The sequence below is a fragment of the Drosophila novamexicana genome, unplaced genomic scaffold (assembly GCF_003285875.2).
Source record: "Drosophila novamexicana strain 15010-1031.04,08,12 unplaced genomic scaffold, DnovRS2.1 tig00004560-arrow-pilon, whole genome shotgun sequence".
In the NCBI taxonomy this organism is placed as follows: Eukaryota; Metazoa; Arthropoda; class Insecta; order Diptera; family Drosophilidae; genus Drosophila; species Drosophila novamexicana.
Window position 1 is genome coordinate 213,615 of NW_020825054.1, and position 15,673 is coordinate 229,287.

A 15,673-nucleotide genomic window follows, 5' to 3' on the forward strand; every position below is an offset into this window, starting at 1 on the left:
CAGTTCATTGACACAAGCATCTAATCGCTTGTAGGCTGACAAATCCAATAACAGCATTTATCAGACAATCAACATGTGTACCCCAAATATATCTATGTGCAACCTAATACCTATCAGGTGTTAGCTACTTTCTGTGAGAGCTACTGCTGTCACACATCCTTAGGTGTCAGCTGTAACTAACACCAAGCTCTGACGCAACTTTATCCTCGACTTGTGCACATGCCGCTGCTTAAAATTGTTTCCTCTTGTCTAATCGACAAAATTTGCTCAAGTTGACAGCCGCTTGTCCACCCACACGGCCCCACGAGATGCTTTCGCAGATTCCCTCACCTGACAGTCACGAAAATTTGGTTAACTCATTTAAACAGCATTTAAATTTAATTTATTTATCTATTTCGTCAGCTCGTACAAAAAACAAAAAAAAAAAAAAAAAAAAACAGAAAAAAAACAAAAACAAAAAAAAACAAAGAATAATTAAAAATAAAATAAAACAAAATTGAAACTGTGTCGCTGTGCCAACAAACAAATTTTGTTCTAATGACTTTTGCTATATATAAATAAATATGTATATGTACGCATATATATGTCTTTTGTTAGCTCTTTGGGGTTCAAAAATTCGATTATTAATTTTTTGTTCTTTAATTTTATTTCATTATGCAGCTATTCAAATTAGGCTCGGCTCTTATTGGCATTGCTTATTTGAAATTACGGAAGCAAGTTGTCTTTTAAGGCGATTCGCGGTGGGTTCTTCAAATAAGCACAAAAATCATTTGCCTTAATTAAGAGCAAGGTTGTTGCTTAACGGTTTATGTTGGCTATAAACTTATTAAATAATGCATTTTAAATTTGTACGAAATGATTGCTTATAACCAGTTCTTAGCCTTAAGATGAGTCATTACACGAAGCTCCTAATTAAATAGGCGATATATTCGTATGGTATATAATTTCGTATGGTATCATAAGCATACACTTTTTACATTAATCTACCGCATCTATCTTTATAAATATTTGTAAATATGCGCACTTTCATTAAACAAGTTATTTTGTATGTAAAATTATATATATTTTTTGTACAACATCATAACATTGCAAATGCAATTTAATTTTATATTAATTAAACTTTTTTTTCTGGATTAATTTAAGGGCCACAATTCACGATTCGACAATCGTCGTTAACGATTACTATAACTTATAAATGTGAATGCCAAAACTAACATTTTTGATTGAGATAGGTGTAAGAAAGAGCTCAAGTATTTTAAAACATGTGCTCGACTTGTCTAATACTGATTTTTCGACAGATTCTTTCTATGATGCCATTAGTCCGATGTTGAATGTACTTTCTTCATATGTATCGTTCCCTTGTTAGCTATATGATATAGTGGACTGATTCGGCTGACACCGAGTTATGTTCTGCTAGCAAAAAAATATGGACTTTAAATGTAAGGGACTAGTTGTCATAGAAACCAACAAACGGGCGGAAGGATATGGATGTGTACTATATATCGAATCGCGTGTTGATATTGATAAAATATATTTCTAAAGATTTACCTTATAGAACCCTCTTTAAGAGTAAAAAAAATCTATTTTAAATAGCTGAATATTCAAAGATTGCTACGATTTTAATAACATTATGTAAAAAACCAAATATTTTCTTTTTTAATTTTTTTTTTCAGACACAAACTATTTTTCAAGCTCACTTTCGGTTTTTGTTGTCGTCTCTTCTGTTAATAAAAGAGCTCATCAAAATGCAGATTAAATCTGTATTGCTGTTTTTCCACGAGCTCGTGCCCACATATATATATTTCAAATATCCAAGTTGAAATTCTGATTTGCAGCAATTTTCGCTCAACAATTGGCAAATGTCAGACCGAAAAAATTGCCATTGTTGCTGCCCATATACAATATATACCATATATGTATCAAATAGCGAGAGAGCGGCATTTTTATTCACGCATTGTTGGATCGAATGAATCATAAAATAAATAAACATAGCATTTCTGTTTCGGCTTCGGTTTCTGTTTAGGTTTGGGCTTTTGTTATGCTGGACGCTTTGCTGAGTGCCAGCTACGCATCCATTCGAGCTGGCTGCCGAGAGGAGGAAGCTGAGTGTAGCGCGTCGTGGGGTCGACGCTTTTGTGTGTTGACTTTGTGTTTGCATGTTTGTGCTGAGCTGTCACCACTATGCAGCTAGGCGAAAGATAGTAGACTTTGGCACCATAGGCAGCTGAGTCACAAGTAGCAGGTAGGTAACTCTAAATACTTGACGATTAGTCACGCCCCATATCATAATCTGTGCAAGTTACCCTAGCAATCAACTTGAAATTAATCGGCAAGCCGCATTGCCAAACATTTCAAAACGCCCATACGCCCCGTGTACCTCCAAATATGAACTGCCATTGCACGATCACGAGCTGGACTTCAAATAGGCAAACCCGTTGGTTTGTTTATTGCGTGGTATAGAACTTGTCACCAGTTGGCACCACTCAACGCCCCAATTACAGCAGCTGCTGACCACCATTTGTGACAATCAAAGATCTTATTAAGTAGTAGATTTTAGATTTTTATTATTATATATTTATATATATATTTATATATATATAATATATATATATATATATATATATATATATATATATATTATTTTTGTATTAAGCCAGCGTTCTTTTTGTTTTTTCTTTATTTTATTAAATTTTACATTCATATTTTTATGACCTCTCGTCAAATGAATCAATTAATATGGTCACGAGTATATAAAAATGTATTCGCCGCAGCAATTGAAATGTTGAGCTGGTGCTCCCTAAAGTTAGCATTTGTCAAGTGTTTGTTCGTGTTCTAGAGCTCTTGTTCTGTGAGCACTTCGCCCATTTGAAGAGAGTTCATTCCACAAGAGGTTGGTTCCAAAGGTTTTGCAAATTATGTTTGACTTAAGTACTCATTGCTATAATTATAGTCAACATCCTCTATTGTTTTTCTTATTCACACAGACAATTTTAACGTTTTCTTGTTTAATGAATGGTATTTCAGCTATTTAACACTACAATTCTTCGTATATTTTTTACACCATGTTCCTTATCTAAATTCTGAAAAGTGTATTGATTTTTTCAGCATATAAAAGAATATGATTATATTGTATTTTGAATTTAATAGTGGCAATAGATCAGTTTAATGTTTACTCTCTTTTATTTATGCATATATATTTGTATATTGGTTTTATCTTCATTATTTTTTCTTCTCATTAACTTTATCGATTTCCGTTCATCTACCGAATCCGCCAAGCCTAGCAATACTTACCCCAACAGTTTTCCTACATACCCTCTTCTGTTCTTATTTTGAGATTTTGTAATGACTGAGAAGACATTTGTTGAGTGAAGTTTCTCATTATAACTCTTATCTCATTTCTTTAAATTATGTTAATATTTACATATATTAAAAGCAACTTTTCAGGAGAACCTCTGTTATATCATCTATGCGTGGGTAGCTGCAAATCAAACAAGTTTGTCTGCAAAAAAAGGCGTATTAAAGTCGAAGCAATAAAAAGTCGTAAATATTAATTGTTTTTAAGACACATATTCCTTTATTTAAATAGTTGTTCTTTTGGAATAGAATATAATGATTTTTTTCTTCTTTGAAATTTATGTTTTAATATTAGCTGCGTAACTAGAGAATACTCGAATAAATTGATGACTTGCTGTAGCTACCAATTTGTAATTGTACTGTAGTAATATTTTAGTGTATTTTCTTGCTCTTTTTCTTTAGTTTGGTTTCATTTCATTTTATTTCACTTCGTTTTGGTTATGTTGATCTTTAACTTTATAAGCTAATTTGTCACATCGAATTTGTGTTTATATTTATATTATTTATTTTTTTTTTTTTGGTTCACATTAATTGTAAATAGCGTTTTAAATTGGAAAAAAAAATGTATATTGATATATAGCACTATTTTTATTTATAAACTATTAATACGTGTTTAAGTTCGTTTTCGAATGCATTTGAAAATTACATTTCCTTTTCTTTTTTTGCTTTCCTGCTCTCTTTGCTCGTCATCACATTAATTGTTAATTGTTTTTGAAATTTTTGGGAACTGTTTTTTTTTCGATTACACACACATAACATGTACAATACATTGATATATTTTTATATAATACACATATAAATATAATTTTATTTTTTTCTTGTAAATTTTTAGAAATATAAATTCGAGGTTTGGTTTTCTTCTTGTATATGGTTGTGTGTGCTTGTGTATGTGTGTGTTTCGTATTTTTCTTTAAGTTACAAAAGGCTTTGCTAGTTCTAAGCAAGTCAAAAGGCGGCAAAAATTAAATTGTGGTACTGAATGAAACTTAAATAATATAAAGCTTTCGATCTGAGGCGGCAGACACAATGAACAAGACATAAATATATACTTTATAATTTGTTTAAATTAAAACTAATGAGGTATTTAGCTGCACGCAATGACTGAAGTACTAGAAAATTGACTTAAATGATCAATGAGCAAAATATAAATATAAATTAAAAGAAATAAAAGTAAAATAAATAAAGCTACGCTCATTGACCAACACTGACAAGACAGGCAGCAAAAATTAAAAGAAGAACAAGAAGATATTGCACAGAACGGAAACAAGTTTTCAATATGAAAACTGCCGCTTGCAATATCGAGAAATAAAATATACAGCACTATGTGCCAGTTGTGGTATACATATAAATCTATATAGTAGATTATAATACAATATAATATATATATGCTTTGCACATTTACTTAAATATATATATAAATATATATATGTATATGTAAAACTTATGAATTGAATGCTTAGCGTTGGGTTTTAGCCAGAATGTTTTTCGTTTTACTTTGTGTTGTTGTTGTTAAAGCTGTCGTGTTTGATTAATAAATATTTACCAAATTAAATAATAATAAATAAATAAGTGTCGTTTTTGTGTGCGTGTGTTGTGTGAGAGTCTTAAACAATTGACTTAATAAATGTAGCTGTTTTTCTCTTTTTAATATATATTCATATGTTTAGCTGGTTTTGTTAGGTACTCGAAATTGGCTGCTTGGTTCCCGGTTTGATATAACATTTAAGCTGTTTTATTTTCCGTTTTTAACTATATTTTAAATTTTAAATTTTGTATTCTTGTTTGCGACTTGTACACAGTTGTTGCTATTTTTTTGTTTTCGTTTTTGTTTTTTTTTTTTGCCTAGCAGGACAAATGTTTTACAAGGTACTTATTGCTGTTTGCCTGTGCATTTTACAGTTTGACAAGCCACAGGCATATAACATACATATGTGTGAAGTAACTATAATTTTTTGTTTTTCCTTTTTTTCTTGTAGATTTTTGGCATGAGAAGCTTCTAGCACAGCAGTATCTTAAGTTTTTTCTTTTGTTATTTTTCAATTTTTTTTTTTTTTTTTTTTTTTTTTTGGCTTAGTTTTACTAAACTTACGGAGTTACGAATACTGTTCTGCGAATTCTTCAGCAAGCAAATCAACATTTAGTAGTTACTTAGTGATAGTTTTTCTAGACCTCCGTTGGCATTGCCTCGGAGCAGCTGGACTGCATCTTCTTGGAGCCGCGAAAGAACATACCCAACAGGCCACGCCTCGACTGAAACTTTGGCGGCGAGCCGGCTATATGTATGTGCTCCACAATTGTTATGCCACGCTGCAGCTTGGGTCGCGTTAGGCGCTGCGGCGGCGGCGTTGCCTCCAGCGATGGCACCTCATCCGAGTCTGCGGAACCCTTATGGTGACCACCATAATTGATGATGGTGCTGCAGCTGCTATTCGGGCGCAGGGTTAACGTTGTGTGCACCGGTGTCGTTGTCTGGCACTGGCTGACCAGTGAGCTCTGCGGCGTCAGATAGCGGCAGCTGTTGCTGCTGTACTGCGACAATCTACTGCTATTGCGCTGCAGCTGCGGAGCACTTGAAGCTGCCGCGCTGTGACCATGGTTCTTCAGGCTGCTGCTGTGTTGACGCTGCAGCGCGCTGGCCGCATCCAGACCGAACAGCCGCTTGACACCGCGACGCACGCGCTTGTTGCGGTAGGCGAAGATGAAGGGCGAGCTGAGATTGGCCAGCAGAATCATGAAGATGGCCAGCTGCGTAGAGCCAGTAAAGTTGGCGGCGGACAGACGCGACTGCAGCAGCACCAGAAGGCCAAAGGGCAGATATGAGACTACGAACATGACCACCACCAAAATGCTAATGCGAGCGGCACGCGACTCCTCGCGGTACTTGAACAGCGAGCTGGCATTGCTGAGGCGATGGCGCAGCGAACTCATGTAGCTGAGCGCCTTGGGCGAGGCGTGTATGGCGGGTATTTGCAGGGCATGTCCTGCTGCAACCTGCTGGGGTCCAGTGCTGAAGTGCGTGTGTAGTTGTTGCTGTGCCGGCAGCTGCTGCAATTGTTGCTGCTGTTGATGCAATTGACGCGAGTGCTGCTGCTGCTGTCGGTGTGCCTGCAGCAAATGCGGCGAACTGCACTCCTCACTTAGCGTTAGCGAATCCTGTCGCAGCTCCGTATACTTGTGCAGATTTGGGGAGCTATGCACCTGGCGTATGCCCTGCAGGCGATGCAGCTCGCGCAGATCCTGCGACGAGGTGCCCAGCAGTGGTAGCTGCCTGGCCGAATAGTTGCGCTTGATCTCCCCGCTGGCCGTTTGTAGCGTTAGCAAGATGTTCTGATTGCGATCCGCCACCGTTTGCTCCGGCACGCTCATAAGCTGCTGACCGCCATGGCTACTTTCCACATCCACATCGGACCCATCGTCGGAGATGGTGGGCAGCAGCACCTTGGCGGCCGAATCACGACGAAGACAACTCGGTGAGCTGCGCGGCGCACGCTGATCGATTTGCATTTGTAGTCCACCAGAGATGACGCCACCGCCGCCATGTGAGCTGGCCGAGGATATGGAATGTCTATGCACGCACAGGCTGTTCGCATAAGGCGTGGCAGGCGCCGCCTGTGCATGATTCGTCAAATTGAGTGCGCTCTGGAGCAGCGGTGAGGAGCCGTTCTGTCGCATGCGCAGCCCATTACCACGCGCCTCGCTGAAGATGCGCCAATACATGCCGCAGACAAAGCCAAAGGGCAGCAAGATGATGACTATAAAGTACACACAGGCATAGATCACACCGAATATGCTGCTGGTGCTGCTGATGTTAAAGTAGGTAGCCGCTAGACGCCTCTGCCTGCTGAGCAGCGTATCCGCCTCAAAGTCGAGCACACGAAATGCGGACAGAGCGCCAAAGAGTATGCCCACCCCCCAGGTGAGCGTGATGAATATCCATGCTTTCACGCCCGAAATGCGACTATGATAGCGCAACGGATCGGTCACCGCACACCAGGTATCACCAACCACAAGCAGCACCGCCAGAGCGCCCAGTGCGGCAGTCATGTCAATGGACCAGCAACGCAGCTGCACCACCGGCAACGAGATATTGCTGTGCACGGGCACACTCAGATTATCCTCCCGGGTTTCCGTCTCGGTGATGATAATGCCGCCATCGCCGCGCTCATCGATGGTCAGTTCGCGACAATAGGTGGCATTGCACTTGTATATCATCTCAATTGTATCCCCCGAGCTGTCGTTGGAGTTGCTGTTGCCGCTGGTAATATTCCTGCGCAGTACAATGCCATCCTTCTCCACAAGCTGTCCATGGTGGCGTATAGTTAGTTGATGGTTGCCCGGCTTCGAGTAGAATTCAATGCTATCCCCAGCCCCATTGACGCCGCTCAACTGTTCCTCCTGCCCGGAGAGGCTCTTGAAGCCGCTCAAAAAAAGTGTTGGGGCCAAAATGCAGCAGCCAATCAAATTGATGATCAGCAGATTGATGGTGAAACGATTTGCTGTTGTGCGCAGTCCTGGGGTTATCCAGAATGCGCACAGCGCCAGCAGATTGATGATGAACGAGATGAGCAGCACGGCCAAGATAAGAAAATCAATGGCCATTTCTTTATGCAACTAACGCTTAATGTTCCTCTATTGATAGCAATTGTCTATGTTGTTGTTGTGGTTGTTGTTGTTGCTGTTGTGCTTGTGGCACGCACATCACTTTACAGTTTGAGCGCCACTTTTTGCTTTTTATATGCTACTATTTGTTTTGGCTCTTGGACACTCACAAAAATTTCACTTGGTTTACACGTTGCACACAGCTTATTTTTCTTTTTCTTTTTGTTAATTTTCCAATTTGTTTTCTTCTCTTCTTATTTATGTAGCTTGTTTCTTGCAAACGCTTGCTAATTTACGCGCGGAGTTCGTCGCCGATATTGAACAAAAATTTCTAAAAAATTTCTTTTTCGATTTTTCCACATGTAAATCAAATTTCTATAGATTTCATGTGTTGCAAACAATTTTTTTGTTTGTTTTATATTATTCTTCTTTTTGTCTGTTCCGCGCGTTATTCGAGCACGATCTTCACTACGAAGCGTTTCAAGCACAACTGTCGTGTGTATCGGCCGCAACGCCTCAAAATATATGTGAGCAAATGCTCTGAGCTGAGCGGCAGCAACAGTTGCTGTTGTGCTCGGAGAGCTGTGAGAGCTGTGAGCGTACAGAGCGGCAATTTGTTGTCGCTGTTGTTGTTCTTGTTGCTGCTTGTGATTGTTGTTGGCGGCTATTGCTGCTGTGATTTGTAGTTCCCACGCTCCCGCTCAATTAATACCGAAGCGACTTTGAATTTATGCTGTTGCTGCTATTGTTGCTGTTGCTGCTGCAGACCACATTACTGCTTACTGTTGCCAGCCGGTATTTATCAGTTTTAAAGTCCGTCTGAGGCCGTTGCTGCTGCTGCTGCTGCCGTTGTCCTAGTTCGTTGCAAGCTCACAAATTGTATAATATTTTTGCAATTTCAATTGGCGAGCGGCTTCACTTTTGCTGCGCTCTCATTACATCACAATCTGTTGCTGCTGCTGCTGCTGCTGCTGCTGCTACTGTTTTTGTTGCTGTTGCCGCTGGCATATTTTCCAAATCTCATTTTCATTTGGGTTCTGTACAAATCCAAAACAATGGGCTACGCTCTAATTTCTTTACCATAAAAATTGCAATTTTATTAGGCCCAAGTAAACAGTATTTCTTCTGTTGCTGCCGCAGCTGTTGCTGTTGGGCCGAAACAGCTGATGAAATTCTCAGAGCAGCAACTGCAAGAGAGACAGGGAGAGAGAGAGGGACAGAGTCAGAGATGGTGTGTGAAATTATGAGATAAGATTCTTCCTTGCTCTATTTTCAAAATAATAAATAAAATACGAAAATTAACAATTTACGTTTTGTGTTTTGATTGTGAAATTAAAAATAAACATCAACTGGTGTCGGACCATGACACAGCAAATCTTTAAATATAGTCAAGTTCATATATATAGTCAAGTCAAGTTTATATGTATATATATATACATATATATAGACGCGCGTGCCTGTGAGTCAGTTTGGGAGTACAATTTGTAATATTTGCATGCACCTTATGAGAACACAAGCACGCCTCGGCCCTATGCTACACTGGGTAAACAGTTCTTATCGGCAAATTACAAACAATGACCAGCTATTGATAAGCTATAAGGCCCAACTGTGGGTAAGAGTATTTCAGCAGTATATGAAACTACAGTGCTCACTCGAAAATGTAGAAAAACAAAAAAAAACGATATACAAAATAAAAGAGTCGTCATATTCAAACCATATCGACATATAATTTATTTTTAACATTTTTATTGTATAATCTAAAATAAATAATCGTTTTATTACAAAAAATATAGTTAATTTTAAATTTTTTAATATTAATTTCGATTTATGAGAAGTATTAGCAAGGTGTTTACTTCTTATTAGAAAATCAAATATCGGGTTGTAGCTTAACTCTGGTGGACATTTCTCTAGCTAAATTACTGGAGCAGCACTGGAATATCACATGTTAAGTAAAACCCACTTAACTGACTTTACAGCTATTGCCTGGTTTACTATCCGTTTTCGGTACTACGCATCAGTTCCTCAACAAAGCAACTCATGACAATCAGCTGCTTTCGACATGACCACGCGAACGACACAACTTTGAACCCAAGTACCAGCCCCAGGCACAGCCCCTACACCTCCGGGCATGAGCTCATCCGAGTTGCGTTCTATCTTCCAACCAGTTTCATACTAAGCGATTATACATATATCCAAATATACATGTATTCGGTTGTCTGGGCAAAAGTGATCAGAGCCGAGCATCATGGGAGCATTGAACACGCGACCAGCGACTGTGAAATGTAAACAAAAATCGTTGAGTTTTTGTGTCGGGCTAAAGCGCAGTTGACATGCCCTACTTAAGCACGAGGCAGAGTCTATCTATAAATATGATGAGTAAAGAGAGTCGTAATGTTGCCAGAAGTTGCAATTTTGCAATGGAACGGTGTAGCACGAATGCTATGCTCAGAACTTTTGCTAGCATAAAGTATTTATAAAAATACATTTAGGGTAACGGTATCGGAACATGATCTTATACTACAATTGAACTTGACGAATTCCTTAAAACTTTTTATAGAAAGCAAGTTTTTATTTAGAAAATCAATCCACCAAAAAATTTCATAAAACGCTACACAACTATAAAAAGTTTTCTTAAGCCCATACCATATACCCTACATAACCTACATTAAGCAATAGAACAAAAAGCAAAACAAAAAAAAAAAAAGTATGCATATATTGAGCCCTATCTCCAAGCGTGTGCTTGGCTTTGAAGACACGCCCCAATCGATTATACGCACGAGCTGAAACGCGTCTCCAAATGTCACTCGGACGATTTGCTTAAGATCAACGTAATATATTTTAGATTTAAATATTGTCTAGTACTTAGTTCAGTTTGCTATCGCTTAGCGGCATTTTAGGGGTGTGAATTTGACGCTCGCGTTGTACACTTTGCAGGCAGCTCAGCTGTTTATGGGCGGTAAATATTGACGCGAAAAGTAAATCAAGGCAAAGACGGACGTAAGTACTCATATATGTATTTATATGCATTAATAAACACATGTTGCTCTATCTGTACATGGCTTTGCTTGAAATCTAAATTGTTTTTTTTTTTTTTTTTGTATAATCTCTTGACCAAAAAAGCAGATGGGTATATTGCAATATTCCCTTTTTAAAAATTTATTTCGGAAATAACTTTTAAATTATGCAAAATGGGAAACTTTTTTAAATAAAGCTAGGTAAAGGATGAAAAGTTTAGCACATAACATATTCTTAATTAGAAAGGCAATAATATAAAATAATTGAATTACCCAAGTGCTGCTTCCTGTAAACTAGAAAAATATAAACGAACAGAAAGGTGTGACCAATTAAATGTTACTTACAATATGATCTTTAACCTTTAGAATAAAAGGCTATCTAAGCACTCATAAAAAAAAGAAAAGTTGACAAGATAAGCCCACAAATATTTTACATGCCTTCCTAACCAAAACCACCCTGGCTTTTTCTGTTAACTGCACTAGAAATAGGGTATCTCATTGTCTATATCTTTTACTCGCGGCAACATGTTCACTTGTTTCCTAATGCTTATCGGCGCGTCTAAGCCGATGCGACTCTATCAGTTTTTATTGACAGATAATGCAACGGAACAAAGGCAATTTGCACTTGATCAAATATTGCATTGTATAAATGTTAAATGGCCTGAGAATAGATTTTTATATAGACCAGCGAGCTGAGGTTATATCAGATAATGCACTGGTCTGATTTCTACACTTTAAACTTCCGGTCGCGTGGCACAGCCGCGCGATTTCAACGTTGCATGCAACCTGCCAAAACGCCAGATCAATAAGTAACCGCAAAAGCTGCATTGAAACAAATTATATTTGAAGCTAACAAGTGTCTTTTGGGGCTTTTGTTTATCTCTGTCTGGTGTAGCGTTATTTTTCTTCTTTTCTTATTTTTTTTATTAATTTCTGAAGAAACCGCAGCGCCGCCTCTCAATGGCTGGCCTAACACTTGGAGCGTGTAAACAAGTCGCTGAGAATACGCTCATTTGCATGACTTGCAAGAAACAGCGACGCGAAGGCATTAAGATAAAAACATATAGCATGAGTAAACCCAATCAGGGTTTACCCCACACACCCCAGTCTAAGATTGCGAATACGCCGCGTAAGCACATATAACCAGGCCCAAAGTCTTAACCACAAATTAAAGCATGAAATTTAAATCGCCATCTGCGTCTGCATGAGCAATCGAATTTGGCTAAAGAGGCTCGGCTTTATTTTGGTGGGGGTTTACTCAGCCAGCACGTGAGACGCCTAATGAGCCGCTCTAGATTGGGACCAATATGAACCTGTTGTTAACAACGGCTCAGCCTGTGAATCCCAGCACAAAGAACCTGAAAAACTATTTATCACGCAAGGCGAACAACTGCAGCAGCAACATCAACATTCAACTGTCAACGTACAAAGCCGGTTTTCAGTTTCTGCTCTTTGGTTTTTGTTTTTCTTTCTCTCGAGATAGCCCTCTTGAAACGTGACGTCACTTTCGACGTTCATTTCGCGACTGCAGCTTGATATATATAAATATTAAGTTTTGCACTCACTTTTGGACATAAGGCCCGACATCGTATCGATCGTCTGTCCTGCTATCGCACAAACTGAGGCACTTAAGCCTCATGAGCCCATAAATAAATTTGATATAAGTGATATTTAACCCATATTTGTGGCTGACAATTATTTGCCCCGAAAATGGGCGTGAAATTCCTTATGCTTATTTCTCTTTTTTCAGCTGTTTCCAGCCAATATTTACACACAATGGCCCTGCACACCTACCCAACCTATAAATGGGCAGACAACAGTCGTTAATATATATGTACTTCCATGGCTATATACTGCCTTAAATGCCTGACTTTGGGCCATGTTACGTGCCGTGTCCTTGAGCTGGTCGCAATTATGGCAACGGCCACGATGATTTGACTTTCATGGATGGGACTCACCTGGCCGTTGATTGCAATATGATCTGCACTCTGTATACACCTGTATAAGCTGTCAATTGAAGCCTTTAATTATTGAAAATTATTTACATGGATTTTATGTAGATGGTATTCGCTTGCATTTGATTTCAAAAATTCTATTGAGTTCTTGTAAAACATGTGACTTGCATTTACTGTGATTGAATATTGATTGACAAGTGCTGAAAAAAATTTTAACTTTAATGGATCAACTTCTTATCGCATTAGCGTCAGTAGACTTTAGTGGCTTATATCTGTTATTGATTATAATAAAAATTTAATGGTATCTACATTTGTGATTTCTTTCAGACTGCAAACCTTTTCAGCTGCTCTCTCTCTCTCGCTCCATCTCTCTCCGTGTTTCTCTAGTTTAATTTTATTTTCTTTTTCTATTGTATATATAAACACTTAGGTTGACATTCGTTTTGTCAACAGCTTATAGAAAAAAATAAAGTATCTCTCTATTTAGTTCTCTCTCGATCCCTCCCGCTCTCTCTTTCTATCTCTCTCTCCCTTCCTCTCACTCTTTCTCTCTCTCTCTCTCGCTCTCTCTCTCTCTCTCCCTCTCTATCTCTCTCTCACACACACACAACTACATTTTATTCTCTGATTCTCGTTTTGACACATTTTTTTAACAATTACGTGCTTATATACATACATGGGCAGCTATTGTGAATTTTTTTTATTTATTTCTCTTCGCTTTGCGAGCAAGAAAGCTTAATCATGCCCATATTTTCGTAATTTTTTCAATAAACTACTTCTAATCAGTTTTACTCTGCGTATACAATACACTTAAATATTTTCGACCTTAAAATACTTTAGTATTATTTTAGGGATTTTAAGGATTATACAGCGATTATGATATTTCATAGCCGCGATAAGCTATTTAAGATTTTTTTATACCCCAAACAAGGTCTCAGTACGTCGTATTTCCTCAACGGAACGCTAATTAATTTCACACATTGCTTTTTTCCGGTGACAAATAGACAAGTTTCTCTAACTTTTAGTCTAAGCCTTGGCTAATTGACAGTGACAGCGGGCCACGCCCCCGCGCACAAGTAAGACGCGTGTCAAGTAACAATGTCCAAATTTATATATAGAGTGCATAGGTATATAAACTTGTTTAAGCATTCGGTTATGTTTTATCAGTCTTTCTCTCAGTGTTCCGCATATTGATACGAGAAAATAACGATAATCGCCCTGGACGCTGGTCAATCAGAAAAACTAAGCGCAGCTTTCAATGCCGAAATCCAATGCCATTAACATAAATCCAATTTAATTAGTTCTGCGCCTTCCAACTGCTTACACTGTCCAGCAAAAGTTTGCACGGGCTATTATATTGAGATAGGTGTATATATTTATATGAATACACACATAAATATGTATGTATTTATGTGGTTCGCTCTTCTTATCCGCCTATAATTGAATAAAATGCGGCTTTATCAAAGGCGATGGCAAAAAAGCAAATATTGGCAAAAGTTTTTATCTGAGCTTAGTAAGTTTGTCATCGTTGAACAAAATACAATAAAAATGTATGTTGATGGTCTGATATCAAACCGTTGACTTTAAGATACCATGTAATTTTGGTCTGACATGTCTACCAGGCTTATCTATCATGGATATAGACAAAATAACTGCATTAAATTATATTTTTTTAAATTCAAGGATTATTTATTCGATTATTTTCAAATTTTTACCATATTAAAATAACACACCTCAATATTTGTATACCGAAAATCCTTTAATAATCTCTTAAAGTAAATATTACAGGCGCACAACCCATACAAAAGGGGTATAGCTCAACACTTTGAAGGTTTATAATTATCAATACTATAAGGAACATACTCCATAAGGTCGTAGATCTCCATTTTCACATTAATTTAATGTGCACCCAGTACAAATATTCCAAAACATGCTTGCCACAAACCTATGTGAATTCAGTTTGCGAAATGGAAATGCTAGAATACTGCAGTTAAAATTGTAGTTCAAGCTCGGAACATGGAAACTTACAACGAACAATATTACACATCACACTCTCGCATGGGAGGAGTAAGTGTGCCCTGTCTTTATAGGTTCTAGTATAAACTTTTCCATTAGCTCGTTAACTCGCTGATACGACAATAGCCAGCAGAAATAAGCGAAAACAATAACAAACACATTAGCATCGTTGCCGCTGAGTTGTTGCTTTTGTTGTTGTCGTCGTCTGCCTGTCATTGATTCACATTCATCGAAGTGTTGGTGAGGTATTTTTTTCTTTTTACTTTTTTTTCTATTGACCAGTGGAAAAAATATAGCCACAAAGTGTAACTAAATGTAAGCATGAATTAAATATGCAAAAGCTCAGTAATCGCTAAGCTATTGTGACGCTCTGCTGTTAATTTCATTTGCGTAGAGTTCGCTTTTTGTATGCTAAAGATGGTAGCGTGAAAAAAATCAAATTTACTCGTATTGAATTTGAGTTAAGAAAATAAAGTTCTATTTCGTGCCTCACAGTCATTTCTATTGGAATCACGTGTCGCACGCTCTACTCTAGCTTAAAAACTTAACTTACTTAAAAGCAACTGCCTTTCCAGCACTCATATCTATGAAAATTTCGTGTCACGTTCACATTTCTAATTCGAAACGCCAAATGAGCAGTCGCGTGTGCTTAATTTGATATGGCGGTAGTCATTGCAGTCACAGCTACGCACTCAAATTCAACACATTACGTAGATTCAGTTATTCTCAGGTCTC

At 37.9% G+C, this 15,673-nt stretch overlaps 1 protein-coding gene and 1 long non-coding RNA gene across 2 annotated transcripts in view; one reads left to right on the forward strand and one right to left on the reverse strand.

The window, feature by feature from the left end:
- Positions 1 to 5,394: 5,394 nt before the first annotated feature.
- LOC115770767 lies at positions 5,395 to 8,444 on the reverse strand. The gene has a single exon (XM_030716177.1). It carries the CDS (start codon positions 7,951 to 7,953, stop codon positions 5,518 to 5,520), a length of 2,436 nt encoding a protein of 811 aa, XP_030572037.1. The 5' UTR covers positions 7,954 to 8,444; the 3' UTR covers positions 5,395 to 5,517.
- Positions 8,445 to 10,838: 2,394 nt separating this feature from the next.
- The window catches only part of LOC115770789, a 46,759-nt gene continuing 41,924 nt past the window's right edge, over positions 10,839 to 15,673 (forward strand). Inside the window, exon 1 of the long non-coding RNA XR_004018900.1 lies at positions 10,839 to 10,950. This is a non-coding gene — a long non-coding RNA (uncharacterized LOC115770789). The remainder of the gene's footprint in view (positions 10,951 to 15,673) is intronic.

What these genes read in the sequence shown, in the direction of transcription:
- LOC115770767 (XM_030716177.1), bottom strand. Translation starts at nt 7,953, where the DNA reads ATGGCCATTGATTTTCTTATCTTGGCCGTGCTGCTCATCTCGTTCATC.